Consider the following 17,547-nt stretch of genomic DNA (forward strand, 5'->3'; position numbering starts at 1 on the left):
AAATTCATCCACATTTTACTTGAAAAGTAGATGTTCATGGCATTATTAGCAGAACATTACCACCCTGAATCGACAACGACATCCAAACTGAGACAACTAGATAACTCTGTCGACATCCAATGAAGGGTCCAAGTTCAATGTCATATGTCATAATGTCATAATGTCATAATGTCATAATGTCATAACGTGAGAAGCACAGCGATTGAAGTAAAAATAAACAAGCCATTGTTCTAACCTCCTCAATTTTCCACTTTTATAATTTTGTTTATAATAATGTTAACTAGTCACAAATAACCAACCATTCTTTGACACTATTCCCAGGTGATGTACACCAAAGCACACGTAACCAATAGGATGGTGATAACAGCCTCAAGTCTGTGGGGTTGGTTAATGCCAGCTGTTTTTGTTTCCATAGTGATTGGAATTGACGTTGACAATTACATGAAAGTAAACGACCAGTACGTATCTAACTGTTGCATTTTAATTCTCGAATTCGCAATAACGAGATTGAATTTTGATTCTTGATTTGTAGTGTTTCAAAACAAGGTTTTAGAGTTGCTAGTATCAAGCTTTGTATGACCATTGAATTAGTTATGCTTAATTGAGGACTTGACATATATTTGACATATTGTCCTTGGTTACAAATCTTTCCACAAAAACAGAACTATGTCGCATATGTACAAGATAGCATGCTACAAGCTAAAATACCTTTTAAAAAATAAACGTATTCTATGGTGTCACAAATCAAAATGCTTCACTGAATTCAAGTAACTGGAAGTGTTTAAAGAAAATTATTGAACCAAAACAAATGTAATGCGAAGAAAATCTTATTGTGTAGCAGCTTGTTGTCAATATGGTATAAAAATCAATTATAATAATTGACCGAAGCAACCAGGTGGGTCATAGAGTTCACTTACAGTAGGAAGAACAGGGAAAGAAAAAACGTAATAGTTTAGAACTAGCATGAAGCTTTAAGTAAAACAAAAAGTATGGTTGTGCTTATCTGATGCAAAGCAACCTATACGTTACAGAATATCCTGAAATATCATAATTGGCACATTGTACTGACGATAATATTGTGACTTTTAAGGTGTTGGATATCTCTGGATTTGATTGAATACTTAATAGTTATACCATGCTCCATCATGTTGGGTTTCAACTTCATTGTCTATGTTCTAACAACATATAAAGTGACTTGTGGTCGCCAAACCTTCAGCAACGTAAGATGAAAACGTGAACAAGTTTTTCTAAGGTTACATACAGTCACACAGTGTATTTGCAAAGTTTAAGCATGTAAAAAATTTTTGAACTTTAATTTCACCATATGACTTGACTCAGACTATAAACAAAGTAAAAACTACCTTTCACTCCTCATAGCAAATGACAAGGAAGGCAAATCGCTACTACCACAGCAAACTCCCAGCATCAAGCTAAAACAGGTCGCTTGCGTCTACATTTGTGAAATAAAAAGTGAAAGAATTAGCATTCGCATTGTGCATGTTTATAACTTTTCTATAGTGAGAGCAGTATCATTGAACCAAGCAGGCCTACCTAGAAGTGGACGATTGGATAACTCTACATACATGATTACATACCGACATAAGATCATCACAACCATTAAGCAGTTGGAATCTCCGGACTTTCCAATTTTCGGAATTCACAAAATTAATCAATTTCAGTGTTCTGAACATATATGATAATAACTTATCCAAAGCAACTTGCAATAAAATTTGAAAGTAATGGAATTTCAACCACCTTATCTAAATTTGTGCAAAGTGGTGTCTAGTCATCTTTTAACCACATGTTTTTTACTTCTTTTGACAATAATATGTTACCGCCTGACATGGTATTGTTACAAGCATTACCCAAAAATTACATTTCTTTAGAGCACCACCCAAGGCTTTGATGTCAAACGCAACTTGATAATTTCTTGGACACTTTTTTTAACTGTTGGAGGAACCTGGATATTTGGCTTCGCTGTGTTTGCTTCGGACTCTGTTAAAGGCGTACAAATTGCATTTTCCTATGTTTTTACTATTTTAAATTCACTACAAGGTAAAATCCTAACAAGATTCTAAATTGATGATGATTAGACCTATAGCGTTTTTAATTTTGTTAGTCGAAAGAGATTGAAACTCTAATAAACCCTTTTACTTGCAAGGGTGTGTAGATTACAGTTTATTTGCCTTCTTCCAAATCTTTCGAAAATTAAGGAAGAAACATTTTCTGTGTTGATGCAGTTCGGTACTGTATTTCCTATTTAAAGCTGAATGGTAACTAATGAGGAAGATTAGTCAAACCAGAATTCACATTTATCTTTATTTCCGTCAAAAATTTTTTTTACACAATCTATTCTAACCCACTGGGTAACTTACTCTTGTTATGATTTATCGTAAAGACTTGTCTTCTAACTATAATGAAGAGTTAAAAGGCCATTGTGTTCACATAAGAATAAATTTCGTTCAGAGTTTAGTTTATCTTTAATTTTCAAAGAATCTCGTTTGTTTCTGTCAAAAGTATTTTCCCACAAAATGTGCACTAATCAGAAACACAGCGTTAAAGAAGCCACTGGTCAGGTTGGATTTGTATGTCACAAACTGATTAGACCTGTTTAATATTTATCCCATGTTTTTAAGACGGTTAGTATGTTGTTGAATATCTAGAACATAGCTTATGCCAATTCACTTTATTTATGGCCATCAAAACAAAAATAATATAACAATACATACATTTATAGAAAGGTAGAAACGACAAAATGCAGACGTTGAAACTTGCTCTCAGTGCAGACGTTGAAACGAGACTAAAATGTAAAAGTAGAAATGTAAAAAGTATATAGAATTTAGCCACGAAATAATATTTGCACTTCCATTACTTTTGTGGTTAGTTTCGTTTTTTCAAAAAGCAGGTTTTGTGTATATTTAGGTTTCTTTTTGTTTTTGATGTACATTGTACGACAAGAATTGCTGAGTGCGTTTCTTCAAAAAGCAAGAGCAGGATTGTCCAAAGATAAAGGGTAAGTTTTCATTTCAGACTGTGTAAATTTTTGGTTGGAACCAATACTTTGTGGCTTTTCCAACCTTTTATGGTGTGCCACGTAAAGTCTGCATCATTTTCTGTTTAGTTTTGAGAATCCAACTTGTGCCATTGAACATTGGCGACCATTTGTGGTCGGATTCAACCCCATTCATATCATCGGATCCTTTAAATTTATTTCAACAAAATCGCTATAACTTGAAAACTGAAGAATATAATGACATAGCGTTTGGTATTGAAATAGTGCAAGTTTAAATTCGCAAAAAAAATGGTTTAAAAACTCTTTAGGCTAAATACTTCATGCTCTGCTTGGCTTTTTTGCTTGGCATTGAGCATATTTTATAGTATTAATAATATTTATTATTTCACTTTATATTATATATTGAAGTGATCTATATACTGTACAAAGTGTACAGTGTACAGTAAAATCGATCTAGTATGTTTTGTTAACTGTAAAAAGCAGAGACCTATAATGAGATTGAAACTTTACCATAACAAAATGATGTGTTCTGTGTTCCTATCAAAATCCTCGAAAGGCTGATTTAAGCCTGCGTCAATCCAATCATCGACTCCTTCAAAAATTTAAAGCTGGGTTGCGGCGCGAAAAGTCCACGTAGATCAGGTTACACTTTTGACTCAAGACATCGAGGACTGCTTTTAGGCAAAAAATAAGGCCGGCGCTGTCTTTCTAGATCTCACAACTTCATATAACACCGTATAGCACCGTGGCCTTACATGCAACTGCTTCGCCGGCTTCCTGACAGACACATCGTCTATATGATCATGGAACTTGTTGGGAATTGAAGCACCCTCACCACTGGCAACTCACAGAGACGCAGACTGAGACACCTGAAATACAGCGTCCCATAGGGATCGGTCCTGGCTCCACTTCTTTTCAACATCTACACCTATGACCGACCACTACAAAATTTGACAATCAAAATGTTTCGTGAAACGATTGAAAAACACCGCTCAACTCTAGCCATCAATGTGTAATAATATGGATGTTCGCAGTTGCTGAAGAAAAGGCGGCCGAGAGAAAAGAATTGTTATTGCCGTAGGTTGAGTATAATGAAAACCTTATCTTATCATTCTCCAAAGCCTAATAACTGAGCATGGGGCCTTTACCTTACATTACACAACTAAATAATACATTTCTGTGCTGTTTCCGTAATTTGTTTCTAAATTTGGTTTGATACATTCCCACGTCCTTTTGTTGTATGTTCAGTGGTATTCGTTCAATTGACAAAGTGACGAATCTTTCAATGACTCAATTAAATACGAATACATGCGCCAGAACACATCCATTCACATTGAGTGGAGATATTGGAAAAAGAGAAATTTAAGATGTCGAGGAAAAACAAAAAACCTTTGCCATTGTGGAAAACAGTGAGTGCATGTTAATTTGGTGCCAACGTAGAATATTGCAATTGTTATTCTATTTAATTATTGCAAAAATATTAGTGCATGCTAATTAGTTCAATAAGCGCGTAAAAGTTTCTTGCTTTATAAAATTTGTTGACTACTATAGCAAGTGAAATACTGAAACATATTTTATTTGGTTAAAACGAAAGTCAGGTCCTTCACAGAGGAATAGAGTATATTAAGTTTGATGCATCTTCAAATTTGTTGCTTGTGATATTTTGAGCATTTTCAACTGTTTATTCCATGTACAGTATGATATTGTTCTTAGAGCTTTGTAGTATCATTGATACAAGCAAAATTGAAAACAAAAAATAGCAAAAATGTAGAATATGTTGGAATTTTAAAATAACCTTGAGAAAAATTTAAACCATAGTTTTTTTGTTTATGAAAGTGATCCATTGCGTCTAATCGAGAAGTTCACAAGTAAATCATTCAGTTCTGTCCACGAAGAATGTCCAGTCAAAGAAGAGCTGACAAGTTGACAACTTAGATTATGAAGAAAAATCACAGCCTGTCTATGTTTTTTATACACTGCTGATTATGAAATCAGTTTTTAGCTGTACAATATTTTATGGCACTGTATTGTTACAATTACACTTTCGTTACAATCACAATTTTGTTGCAATTACAATTTATTACAAATACAATGCGTTTCGATTACAATTTTGTCACAATTGACAAATAAAACTTTTCTGTTTTTGTGAACCAACCCACCAAACTGTCCACTTGAAGTGGTTGACTGTCTCGTATCATTCATATAAGCGTTGTTACTCAATGCAACAAACAGTGTACCAGCTTCATTTTTTAATCATAAATCGATTTCACTAGCACAGTATCCTCAGTATGATCAGGTCAAGAGCAAAAAAAAAAATTCTTCAAAGGTTTCAAGTATAGGTATTGTGGGGTAACAATTGCATGTTGCGCCACCATGTAGATTTAAATAGAATAAAAAAAAAAAACAATGAATGAATGAATGTCGAATCTACAGTGAAGAAACTTATTACTTATTTTTTACTTCAATTGATAAAAGTTACAGACTCTTTAGGATTTTATTCTATTTAAATTTACATGTCACGTTTCTTCATTAGTAATTACGTAGTAGTCGATTATATAATTTGTTTAATTTTTTCCATGGTGGCGAAATATTCAATTGTTACGCCACAATACCAATACCTAAACTTGAAACCTTTGAAAAAAAATTTTTTGCTTTTGACATGATCATAATAAGGATGCTGTGATAGCAAAATTGATCTATGATTAAAAAATGAGGCTGGTACACTGTTTGTTGCATTGAGTAACAAGGCTTATAATAATTTAGCAACAACTACGATTTTGTTACAACTATAACTGCGTCACAGTTGAAATTGTGTTACAATAACAATATCGTCACAATCACAATCTATTACAATTTATTTCAGTTGAAATTTCATTACAATTAAATTTGTGTAATGTACAATATGAAACGTGGGCAATTGTTGAGGCTTTATATGTAAAAATGTAGAATTTGTTGGAACTTTAAAATACCATAGACAGATAATTGATAGCAACTTAATAGAGTTGAATTGCATAATTCAAAAACAAAAAATAAAATGAAAGATAACTTCAAAATAATTCAAAATCATGCAAAATAATTCGAAACTGTCAAACAGACCCTAAGCTCAACAAGCAATTATTTGCTGGACGGGCATCTTTCTTGTTAAATTTGTATTAGATTACGTTTGTTTTATATTGCTTAGAGATTTTCCTTGATTGCCTTAATCTTGTTACCGCTCACTATCTTATCTTTTGACCACACTCCCGCATAGTTTATAACAGATTGTTACCACCTTTTGTGTTTGTTCTTCAGTTGTTGCTTGTACGTAGTTCAGTGCAGTTTCTAATTAATTTCAGTCATTTATTATTAACATTTCACGAATATCTAAGTTTTTTTTTTGTTTAGATGAAACGAGGTTTGCCAAAAACGTTCGAATTTATGTATTAATCTTTTATTTTATGCATTGTTTTTGAATTATGCAATTCAATCCTATCAAGTTGCTATCAGAATGTTTATGGTATTCAAGAAGTATCTCTCTATTAAAGTTATAATTTTAAAATAACTTTAATACATTTTAAACCATAGTTTTTTTGTTCATGAAAACATTTGAAACTGCACGTGTCAATTAAATAAAATTGACTATGTTGACCTAAAATGGAAAATAAGTTTCGGGAGAGAGTTAGCTTTTTTATACCAAAGACAGGCAAGACACAAGAATACAACAGGGTTGAGCATTACAACAGTACAGTATTTTTTACATATTTACAAATAGTTAAACATTCAAGCGTTCTCGTCTTAACTTTCAGAAATCTGCAAATATTTATAAAATACAATAAATTTCAACTTCTTGAAAGTAACTACCGTAACTAACTAAACAACTAAGCATCAAGAAACACGCGACAATTAAAAGCAATAGTGTGGAAAACAAATTACATTTGGAAAAATTTCATAATGTAATTTGTTTTCCGTCTGTCTGTATATTGTAGGGAAGGCAGTAACGAAACCTTTTCAGTAATACAATTAAATCCTGTTTAATCGGCCCGCGTTTAATCGAACAACTTGCTTAATCGGAGCATTTTTTGCTGGTCCTGAAACTAACTTGATTTTTCCATGCAATTTTCTTTACCTAATTGGATTGCGCATCAACATGGGTGATCTGTTTCCATGAGACACAGTTTGTAGCTAGCTCGCACAGTGTCGTTAAATTGCTTTCGGTTTATGCCTGGATGTTGTCATGTTATTGCCTTGGTGGTCTACCTCGTCTTCTCTTTTCGTGAATTTTACATTCCATGCAGATTTTGCTAACTCCGTATTTTGATATTTTAGAATGGCCGAATAGTTTTAGAATTCTGATTTTATTGTTGCTGCAATTGGGTGTAGCTTTGTCATAGTCATTTCTATTTTCATGTGGTCAAGTTGCCTTTTGTTGGTCATGCTTTTCATCATGCGATTTTGGAAAGTAGTGAGTTTTTTAATTGCACAAAATTTGCACATTCTACTCTAGGCAGTATAACACGACTGGTAAAACGTGTGTGTTGAAAATTTTTGATTGTAGTTTTGATTGGTAGTCTATTGGAGGTTAAGATCTTTTTATTCTTTTTAAATGCTGCCCAGCCTAGACTGATTCAATGTTATACTGCAGTTTATCCATTGTTGGTCGATGATAGTTTGTGGCCAAGATATGTGAATTCTGATACTTGCTCTATTTTCTTTCTGTATACGTTGAGATTAAGTGAGCTATCAATTGTATCGGTTGTCATGCATTTGGTTTTGGCCACATTTATTTGAAGGCGGAATTTAGCAGCGTTTTTTGACAGAATTTTGAGAAACTCTTGTATTTTCTGTTTAGAGTTGCTGATTATGGCCATGTCGTCTGCATAGCATATTCTGAAACTATACATATATTGATTTCCATTAAGGATTCTAGGGGATCTCCTGACTAAGAAGCAGCAGGCCAGCGATTCTCCATCAAGTATCAATTAATCATTCTTTATTACAAAAATACATGAAAAATCAGCAGAGCCCTATTGGCATATGCATTTCACTCTACTAGTGTAGAGCATCATTAGTGCCTAAAAGTTCCTAAAATTTCTGAGACTATTGCAGCAGCTACGATGCAAAACAGGATAGTGGACAGAACATCTCCTTGTTTAACATCTTTCAGAATGTCAATCGATTAGGTTGTTCCGATGTATGTTTGTTTGGTATGTGATTTTAAGTTGTCGTAGGTTGCTTTTAAAAGGCTGATGTATCTTTTGTTGATGAAAGTTCATCTAAAAGTTGCCAGAGGTAAGGTAATCTAATCATTTGAAGGTTGGGGGAGGCTGTCAATTCAACTTTTTTGTATCAACAGTTGTATCTCTAAAATCACTGAGACTGCGACTCGGAGATTTCTTGACGTTTCCTAACTTTTATTCACCTCCGTTGAGCTGAAATTTGAGCGAATAAAGGTTATAAATTGAGAGATATAAGGCATTTCTCAGCACATCTGAAATATTTCATATTCTATTGTTCAAAATTTTCCCACCAGCTGGATGAAAGTAATTAATTTGGCCCATGTCTCGTTAATCCTAACTGTTTCGAAGCGTAAAGGGAATTGGCTGTATGTAAAATTATGTAAAAAAAACTTAATCACAACATTGCAATGCATGTTCTTCATTACTCTACCAAAAAATAATGTGTGAACTCACGCTACAATTACAGTCATAAGTCACCTTCACATTTCAACGTATATGAGCACTGAGCATTCTAAAATTCACTTAGTTTTAATTTTCGGATATGTTCAGCGTGAATAATTTTACAAAGTGAATCCCAAATTTTGAAACCGTGCCTCAAAAAATAACAGAGATATCACTAACGCATAAGAAGAATCGACAGCCCCCTCCCCCACCGAAAAAAATGAGCAAGACTCCAGGAGCCCAACCTTCTAACGGTAAACGCTGTCAAAGGTCTTTTTGAAGTCAACGTAGATTATATGAACAGGGTTGTTGATTTCGATAACTTTTTCTATAATTTGTTCCAAAGTTAGGATGAGTTCGATTGTTCCTCTTCCTGGTTGGTAAGCTGCTTGTGCTGGGGGGAAGAAATTGAATCATTAGTACTCGTGTAGCGATAATAGTGATAAAGAGTTTAAAAAATATGGTTGAGTAAACTGATTATACGGTAGTTGCTGCAATCGAGTCTATTGTCTTTCTTGCAGATTACAATTACTAAAGCTTCTTTAAAATTACTAAGGGATCTTTTTTGCCCTTACAATAGAGTTGAAGAGGTGAAGCAATAGTGTGATTAAAGGTTCACCTCCTGCTTTAAGGTATTCCTGATAAATTTTGTCAATATGTGGACATTTCTCACACTTTAAATTATTTATAGCATTAGATATTTCTCTTCTTAGAATAGATAGTATTTTGTCAGAGGTAGAGTCATGGGTATGTATCTGTTTTGGATTGTCGTGATGTAGCCTACTGGGAAGAACAGCTTTTGACGCTTTCTGTAGTTATAGCTTCCTTATTGCATTTATAGCTTCTTGTATACACTCTGGTATGTTATTTAATGTAAAGTGGTATGTTTTGTAGATTTACGTGGAAATGTTCATTGATTTTTTGTTGTTTTAATTGATTAAGGTGAGGTTTCCGAGTAGGCCATGTGAAGCGTACTCTAAACTTTGTACATATCATTTCATTGTCTGATATGACGGGAGTGTTCAAGGTAGAGCTGTCCAAGGCATTTAGTCTGGAGCAGTAGCGCAGCGTCCAAGGGGAACGAAAATTGGTTAAAAAAATTAAGTTGGTTCAATAAAGTTGGTTCGAAAATTTTATGGATTTTGAACTATCAAGGGTGTTGGAGGGTGAAAGGTCACAGGTCACTTAAATTGCGCAATTTATGCATTTAAAAAAAAATTGTTTTTATAACTCGAATGCAAGACAAGAAATAGTTACAGTCCAAGAATCTATCAACACTGAAGTTGGTGTTTTTTAAAACAATGTGACCAACAAGTTTTTACAAACGAGTTTGTGACATCATTATCTTCTTAAGGACGCATCAAAGTAGCCTGCCGTTCGCTTTTCAACATTCTGTTGTCAGCGAAAGTCAGAAAGTTTAAAATCGGTTTGCTGTTTAGCGACGTGCAAACCACTAATTTTAAGGATAAAGGTATTTTTATGAGTTTCTGAATTACTAAAATTTTTATCTTTGTTTCGTTTAGGAATTAGGAGTCAACCGCACCCATTGAGAGAAATATCTGAATATTGATCGTTTTGTTATTGCCATTATGGCATTCTTACATTATTTATTACTCTTTCTCAGCGCTAATTGACCTAATTACTTTTGTATATACAGTAGAATTCACCTATAGTGACACCTGAAGGGACCGCGGAAAACGTGTCACCATAACCGAAATGTCGCTATAGACGAATTCTACTCAACTGTTGCGTATGCAAACGGGACTTTGCAACAGGTGTCACTATAGGCGAAGTGTCACTATAGCCGAAGTCACTATGGGCGAATTCTACTGTACTGAGATTAAGAAAGATAGAAACTATGTTTTGATAACATCAGTCAGCCTATATCCAAGAATTTTTGTGATTGAACAAAATAGGCATACGAAGCCGAGCAACGTGATCAAGTTTAACATCTTCAAGTTTATTACATATAGAAACATAAAACTACGCAACAAATTAAGTATCGAACGTTTTCGACATCACAAGATGTCCTCTTCAGGAATAACATATATACAATTTTACTACATCTGAATAAAATACAATGGTTATATAACTATAAACAGGAAAAAAACAAAAACTGCACAGTACTTCTGACTAGCTCAAACTCAACGATATAGGCTCTGCGAGAATCAAAGGTAACAAAATAATAAAAAAATCCGTTGCTGGTATCACAATTTCTAATTTTTGGCGACTGTTAAGTTTTTGTTCCTAAGCCTATAATTGAGCTGTATGAAGCAATATTAGGCTACTGTAGACCCAGGTAAACCATCCGCTTGAATAAGCTGACCAGGTCTATTTTTCATTTGTGGCTAATCTAATTTTCAATGGGCTACAACTTTCACTTGTAAGTTATTGGAACTACTCGCTTTAATTTCAACGTGACTAAATTTTTTCAATCAGATCTGACTTTGATGAGTTGGTTATTGGTGTTATGTTGAAAAGCTTTCAGATCTACCACAAAATATCGTTTTATTTCGACGGAAAAAATCTTTTCCCTTGTTTCATTTGGACATTGTGGCAATTTAGTTTCGTAATGTGCTTGAAAAAAAAAAAAAAAAACTGCAGGAAATTGTTACAACGCAGAAAGGTCGAAGTGCAAAATGAGCGAGCTTGCATGCAAAGTGCTCAGCCAAGATGAACTATAGTTTCGCGTAAGAAAGTTTCATGCAAAATGCTGTGTATTCAAAATTTTTGCTTCTTTTTGTCGCATACAGTAATTCCTATGTCTTGTTTTTCTTTTGGAGTTAAACGTCTTCCAGGGGTGTCTAACCTTTTTGGCCAAAGGGCCATATGCGATTTACGAATGATTGCGCGGGCCACTTAAGTGTTTATTGCTAATTTGTATTCTTAGAAATGGCTGTTTTATAATTTTTAATTAAAACCCTCACACCAAAATTATAATCTTAGAGCTGTATAATATCTTTTTTACAATTATAAGAACAATAAACATACCATGATTTAGTAAAGTCAACAAAGTCTTACGTCGACATTTCAATGTAAAGTTTGGCACTGTTTTTCTGAAGTTTGACAATATTCGCTGAGATGGCCGATGTAGCAAATGCGAAGCGAGTTTTCCATAAATGTCAGAAGTTAGTGAACTCACAAGGGATTTAACCTCAGACAGCCACTTCATCTGGTCCAGATTGGGTACATCTACCAGATCTGGATCAGATAAAGTGACTGTCTGGGACATGGTCTATCGGCGAAAAAACTTGCTTGCACAAGTAAGTGCTGCCGAATAATGAGGTCACGAAAACTGCTAATCTGTGAATCCTCTGATATTTTTCTTTAGAGACATATTTTTCTTATTACTGCAGAGTGCAGTAAATATTTTACTGCTAAATGCGTTTTGCGCGAGTCTCTGATTTGAAATGTACCTCAATAAAGCAAGAAATATTACTGTTTGACTAACTCTTGACTCTTGAAGCACAAGTAAGATTCTGTGGAAAGGATGTGGACGTAACAATGTGCATTGTGATGCAATAAAATTAACTTGAATAGTTGCGCATCCCTGCACTAGAGACTAGGGTTGCCAGATTGGGCGCTTTTACGCCCAATTGGGCTACTTTTGATTTCTCCAGGCGCCAAAAATTCGCGTTGGGCGCGCTTTTTTGGTTGGCGCCCAATTGGGCTACTTTTTTTACAAATATAATATAACTTTTATGTAAAAATTGTATTATGTTTAGGATTTTTACCTAATTCATAGTTATTTCATTGAGGAGTAGCGTTTTTGGAGGCCTCGGTCAGGCAGGGTTACCAATTTGGTACGTATAAAGATGCTAATTTTCAAAAATGTGCATGTTTAAGCTTTAATATCTGGCAATCCTGGCAACTTAAAGTGATCCAGATTTTCATGAAAATGCAGTGGACATCAGTTCAGCTTGTTATTATTTCTGACGATCACAACGAAAAACAATATATTTCAAACATAGCAAGGTCTAGAAAAAGGTAGAAGCAACAAAACACGGACGCTATAACGTGCATGACGCCAAAGCAAGACAATCAGTTATGGCATGGTCGCAACACCTTAATAAAGTTTTTACAAATGTAGAAAGATGAGAAAAGAAAGGCTAGTGAATTTTTTTTAACAATTTATATGAGTAAAAAAAAAGATAGTTTCTATGTTAATCGACCAAGGTGGGTTATCAAAACTGTTGATGGTCTTGAGGGGAACACTCTTGATGCGTTAGCTCATCACGAAAAGCAATTAAACCATTTTTTGTGTTGCTTGGTGTGGAAGTTGGAACCGGTACTTGTTTGTAGTTATTTTAACAAACAGTTGAGTGAATGCATGGTTGCCGATCTGTCTGAAAGATGTGAAGAACTGGAAAAACACTTATAATTTGGGACTGATGATCAAGCGTTCTTGAAGAATTTTGTATGATAGCCTATTTTTTTGCTTGGGCTCCAATTTGGGCTCTATTTTAGAACCCCAAAAAAAATTGGGCTACTTTTGGGCTACTTTTTGCATAAGCTTGGGCTCTTTTTTATATTAACCTCTGGCAACCCTACTAGAGACTATAGAGCCCGTTGGGTTATTTAATCTAGCCCTCCTGATATTGGCGGAAACGAATGCTTTAACCCAATTCATTACTATTTTTTCTAATGCACACAAAATCATTCTATCTTATTGAAGTTTTGTTATGTAGAAGTCTATGGTTTAGTATTATGTCACAATTAAGAATTGTTAATTTGGTTTATTGTTCCGTCACAGTTAAACGATTGTTGAATCTTTGTTTAATCACTTTTTGTTTTTTGAAAGTTTTGCTTATCACTTCATCTTTAATAATAAATAAACATCTTTAATAATTAATAGTAAATAATAAATCTTTAATCTTACATCTTTAATAATAAATAAATAAACCTGTTAAATAATCAGAAGAATATAGAATATAATCGTAATCGTAGGATCAGAACTGAAGATGTACTAGCAAGTACGAAATATATTTTCTGTCACATATACTGACAACATATCCCTGTTGCCTTAGCAATTGAGGTTTAGCTTTCTAGATCATCAACATTTTTCATCATTTATGATCATCACTTTAATATCATGTTCAAACAATAATTAACTTAATGTATATTCCTGAACACATCATTTATCGATTCCCATTTTAAAACTGCACCACTGTTGTTGCTGCGAACACTTCACTTCATTTTATTTAAAAACGAAGCACTGTACAGTGTACATAGTTTTTTTGTATAATAAGCTCACCGTACGTTTTTTCTTAAATGCTCGTGTTTTTGATTTTTCTTTTTTTTGTATTGGTTGTAAGATTCAGTTGTCCCCGCATGGCTTCTTCAACTGCCAGACCTCCAGTTGCTTTAGGTATGTAGATGCAACTGATTCTTTCAACTAATTCATCTATTTTAAACTGTTATGTTTGGTGGCCGTGCTTAAATTTACTTTCATCGACGTATCCTTTAAATTTACATTGCATGCACGTTTTAAACTTCCTTGGTTTTGTCGCCGTTTCCTTTTGTTGGTTTTATTCCCGTAAACTGTTGGTAACTTTATCATTACTGTTGTTTTCCGACAAAGAAAAATAAATTGAACTGAATAGATATGGAACAGGGATCGTTTCAGAACAAGACTAGGTCAGATAGCGAAGCAGACTCTGACTCAGCTCAGCAGCAGCCTAGAGCAGTTGGCTATAGCTGTTAAATAATGTTGTTAATAAACTGTAGCTTAATACTCTTGTCCATTTCATATACTCACATGGCCGCTTGTCAAAGATTAAAAAGTTTTTGGCCCGTGGTTGCCCACCTCTGCGATAGAGTAATAGAAAAAAATGCAAACAATAAATGCCGATTTTTCGGAATGTATATGTTCGCCATAAATTACGTAGGCGGTCAAATTGATAATATAAGTCATTGCGAAAATACTGCGCGTGCCACATGTGGCCCGCGGGCTACGGGTTTGACATCCCTGTTTAAAAAAAAAAAGTGCTTTATCTGATTTACTTCAAACACCCCTGTTTAAAGTGACTTGTTTTCAGCAAAAGCAATCAAAATTTGTTTTTAATAAATTAAGCTTATCGTAAAATTGTAAATCAGTATGATCTAACTTAGCCTAATTTTGTCCATGGTTACTAGAAGATTTGTTTGCGAGTTAATGACGATGCTGGCTTAAATTACTGATGATAAAACCATAATTGTTTAAAGAAATATTTCGTAATGTTGATAATATGACTACTTGCATGGTCGAAGCGTTGTAGTTATCAACAAGGATTTAAAATTGTAAGATACTTGCAGGTTTTTATTTGTAGAAGTTCATATCACCATTGACTAACTTTTTTTCGAAAAGCAAAAATAAGTCACAACAACTAACAAGTAGTATGACGCAATCTTAATGTAACTTCCAGGAATATTTTTTTTGTTATCTACTCCACAGGAAAGCCTTTACTGAACAATCTTGCAGCTCTGATCATGAATATAATTACAATAAAGCCTACATTTTCTAACTTTTCATAAGCCCAGTTTTATTTTTGACGTGGAGTAAATGTAGGTTATCATGGTTTTATTACAAATGCTTTTATTGGATAAATGGGTAAATTTCGAATGTCATTCATAGGCTGACAAAAAATTTCCTATTTTATAAGTCGATAAGTTGATAAGTCGATTCGGTCTCTTAACCTGTCCTGTCTGCGTGGTCGAGTAGGCAAGTTCATGCTGACTCTAGCGGAAGGTCCCGCGTCGTCAGGGGAATCGATGGACCAGGGGATAGACGTAGATACTCTCCGCCAAATGAATCTGCGGTTTCTTATTAACAATCGGTCGTTAGCAATTTTAACAGTATATTTCCGGTAGTCGTCTACAGCGACTATTTTCTTATAAATGTCCCACAGTCCGGTGTTCGAATTTTCTACTGTGGCCTGAGTTCCAATTGGGAATTCAGGAAGATGATGACCATGATTGTTAGTGAACCCAAGTTGTCCTCTCAATGACCCTGCGAGTAGCAACGGTAGCGGAAATCCACGAAATGCATGGAGAGTTCATTGGAAGCTTGAATAGCGGAAAAACGCATCTTGATATTAGAAGACAAGTAGCGCAGCGCTTGCTGAACGTTCAAGAACACCGTGCAACACCAAGCAGTGTTTATTCTAAGCTGCCACAAGATATACGATTTTATGGCCTGTTTTACTTCCTAGGGCTAGCAAGGTAAATCCAGGTAGGCGCAGCAGGTGTAACAAGAATACAAGAAGTATGTGAACAAAGTGCAACGTCCTTGTCTATGAGGAGCGTGGCAAAACTTGTTTGAAAGATTATCACACTCGTCAGTGCGTAATCACAAATAAAGGAATGTTTTTCATTAATTTGTAACTCTTACCAGACAGACGTAGTTCTAAGTTCTAGTTCTAAGTAAAAAATTGAAAAGCTTGTTACGGAAAACTGACAATGTATCTCAAAGGGAACATGACGTAACTTCCGTTAGAGACATGTTACAACCTTAAAACTTCACAAAATAACTTTTTATCACAACAAAAACAAAATATTTAAAGTTTACTAAAATCCTATGAGTGAAACTATGCGCGGTAAAATAAAAGTTCATCTCAAGCGGTTCTTGTTCAAATCCATAACCGAGGACGTTAGCTCACACACATGAACGGAACAAGCTCAACACTTTCTTGCAAACTTTCGCATTTAATTTCTGGAAATTTGTTTTTATCCAGCTGCTGATAAAAGGCACAAGTGAAAAATGTTATTGTCGGCTTAGCAGAGAAGTTCAATTAGCAGCGGTCGTTGAATTTGCTGGCAAGAAAACGCATTTTCTTGCATCACTCATAACAACTGTATCACTCATAACAACACTCTCAGGCAATAATAATTGATTTTGCGATTATGACGCAGCAATGATTTCATCTTTTCTCGCATGGATTTGTGAGTGAGAAAATACTGTCATCATCAATTTAAAAAAACGCAAGTAGAATTTGTATGATTTGTGTATGTCTGCGGGCCAAAAATAACACATTGTGCAACACCAGGCGCGGCCATACAAAAACGCATCGCGAGCCAGATTTGGCACGTATGCCGGACTTTGAACATCTATGGTTTACAGTTTAAAATACTAATGTCTTTACTTTCAACACGCTGAACAAGCACTTCGATGAACTTTGTGAAATTCAAGTGCGACTTAATCTCATCTGTCCAATGATCAGTTAATGGATCATACTTTTCTACAGATTTTAAAGAAATATTAGGTTTGTTGCTTTTTTCCGCCTATCGCATGAAACGTCCGCTACTTTAGCTGCCATTGTCGTGGCATTTGCAAGCGAATGACATTTTTCCATTTATCACCATTTTGCAAATGCTTAACTGATGTTAAAATACGTTTAGATTGCAAAACTGTATTAGTAATTACTACTAAAGTGCAATAGCGAGGGGTAAGTTAGTATGAAATTTGAACTGAACATAAACAAAAGAATACTGCAACGGCAAGAAAAAATATAATTCGAACAAATAGTTTTCTAAAACGACATCAACCACTTTCTTATTGTTGAAAATATTTATTTGTTTGTTGGTTTCAGTAGCACGAAAACGTTTGCTTTGATGCTTGGAAGTGAGGGAGTTTGCACAGGAAGCTGTTTGCTTAGAAAAAACCAAACAAGTTTGCTAAAACAAAGCAGATGCATAGCGTCATGACTGTATTTCGTTCAGGGCGCAAAGAAATATTAGCATGATGCATAGCGATGATGCCCACGGGCGCTTGATTGCAACGAGATAGTTGCCTGACGACAACAAGAACATTCTTCCCAGCTTGAAGATAAAATTAGACAAACCATTACGTTTTACCAGGACTTTGACTTACACAGGAAAAGATCAACGATAAGTGTTAAT

General features: G+C 34.6%; 1 protein-coding gene across 1 annotated transcript; it reads left to right on the forward strand.

Moving 5' to 3' along the window:
• Window positions 1–369: 369 nt before the first annotated feature.
• On the forward strand, window positions 370–5,231 carry LOC145769920 (adhesion G-protein coupled receptor G6-like). The gene is made up of 6 exons (XM_082581470.1): window positions 370–458; window positions 1,091–1,220; window positions 1,887–2,055; window positions 2,923–3,013; window positions 4,262–4,422; window positions 4,850–5,231. Exons 1-5 carry the CDS (start codon window positions 391–393, stop codon window positions 4,377–4,379), a joined length of 576 nt encoding a protein of 191 aa, XP_082437596.1. The 5' UTR covers window positions 370–390; the 3' UTR covers window positions 4,380–4,422; window positions 4,850–5,231.
• Window positions 5,232–17,547: the final 12,316 nt, after the last annotated feature.

Source organism: Aplidium turbinatum, chromosome 5 (genome assembly GCF_918807975.1).
Source record: "Aplidium turbinatum chromosome 5, kaAplTurb1.1, whole genome shotgun sequence".
NCBI lineage: Eukaryota > Metazoa > Chordata > Ascidiacea > Aplousobranchia > Polyclinidae > Aplidium > Aplidium turbinatum.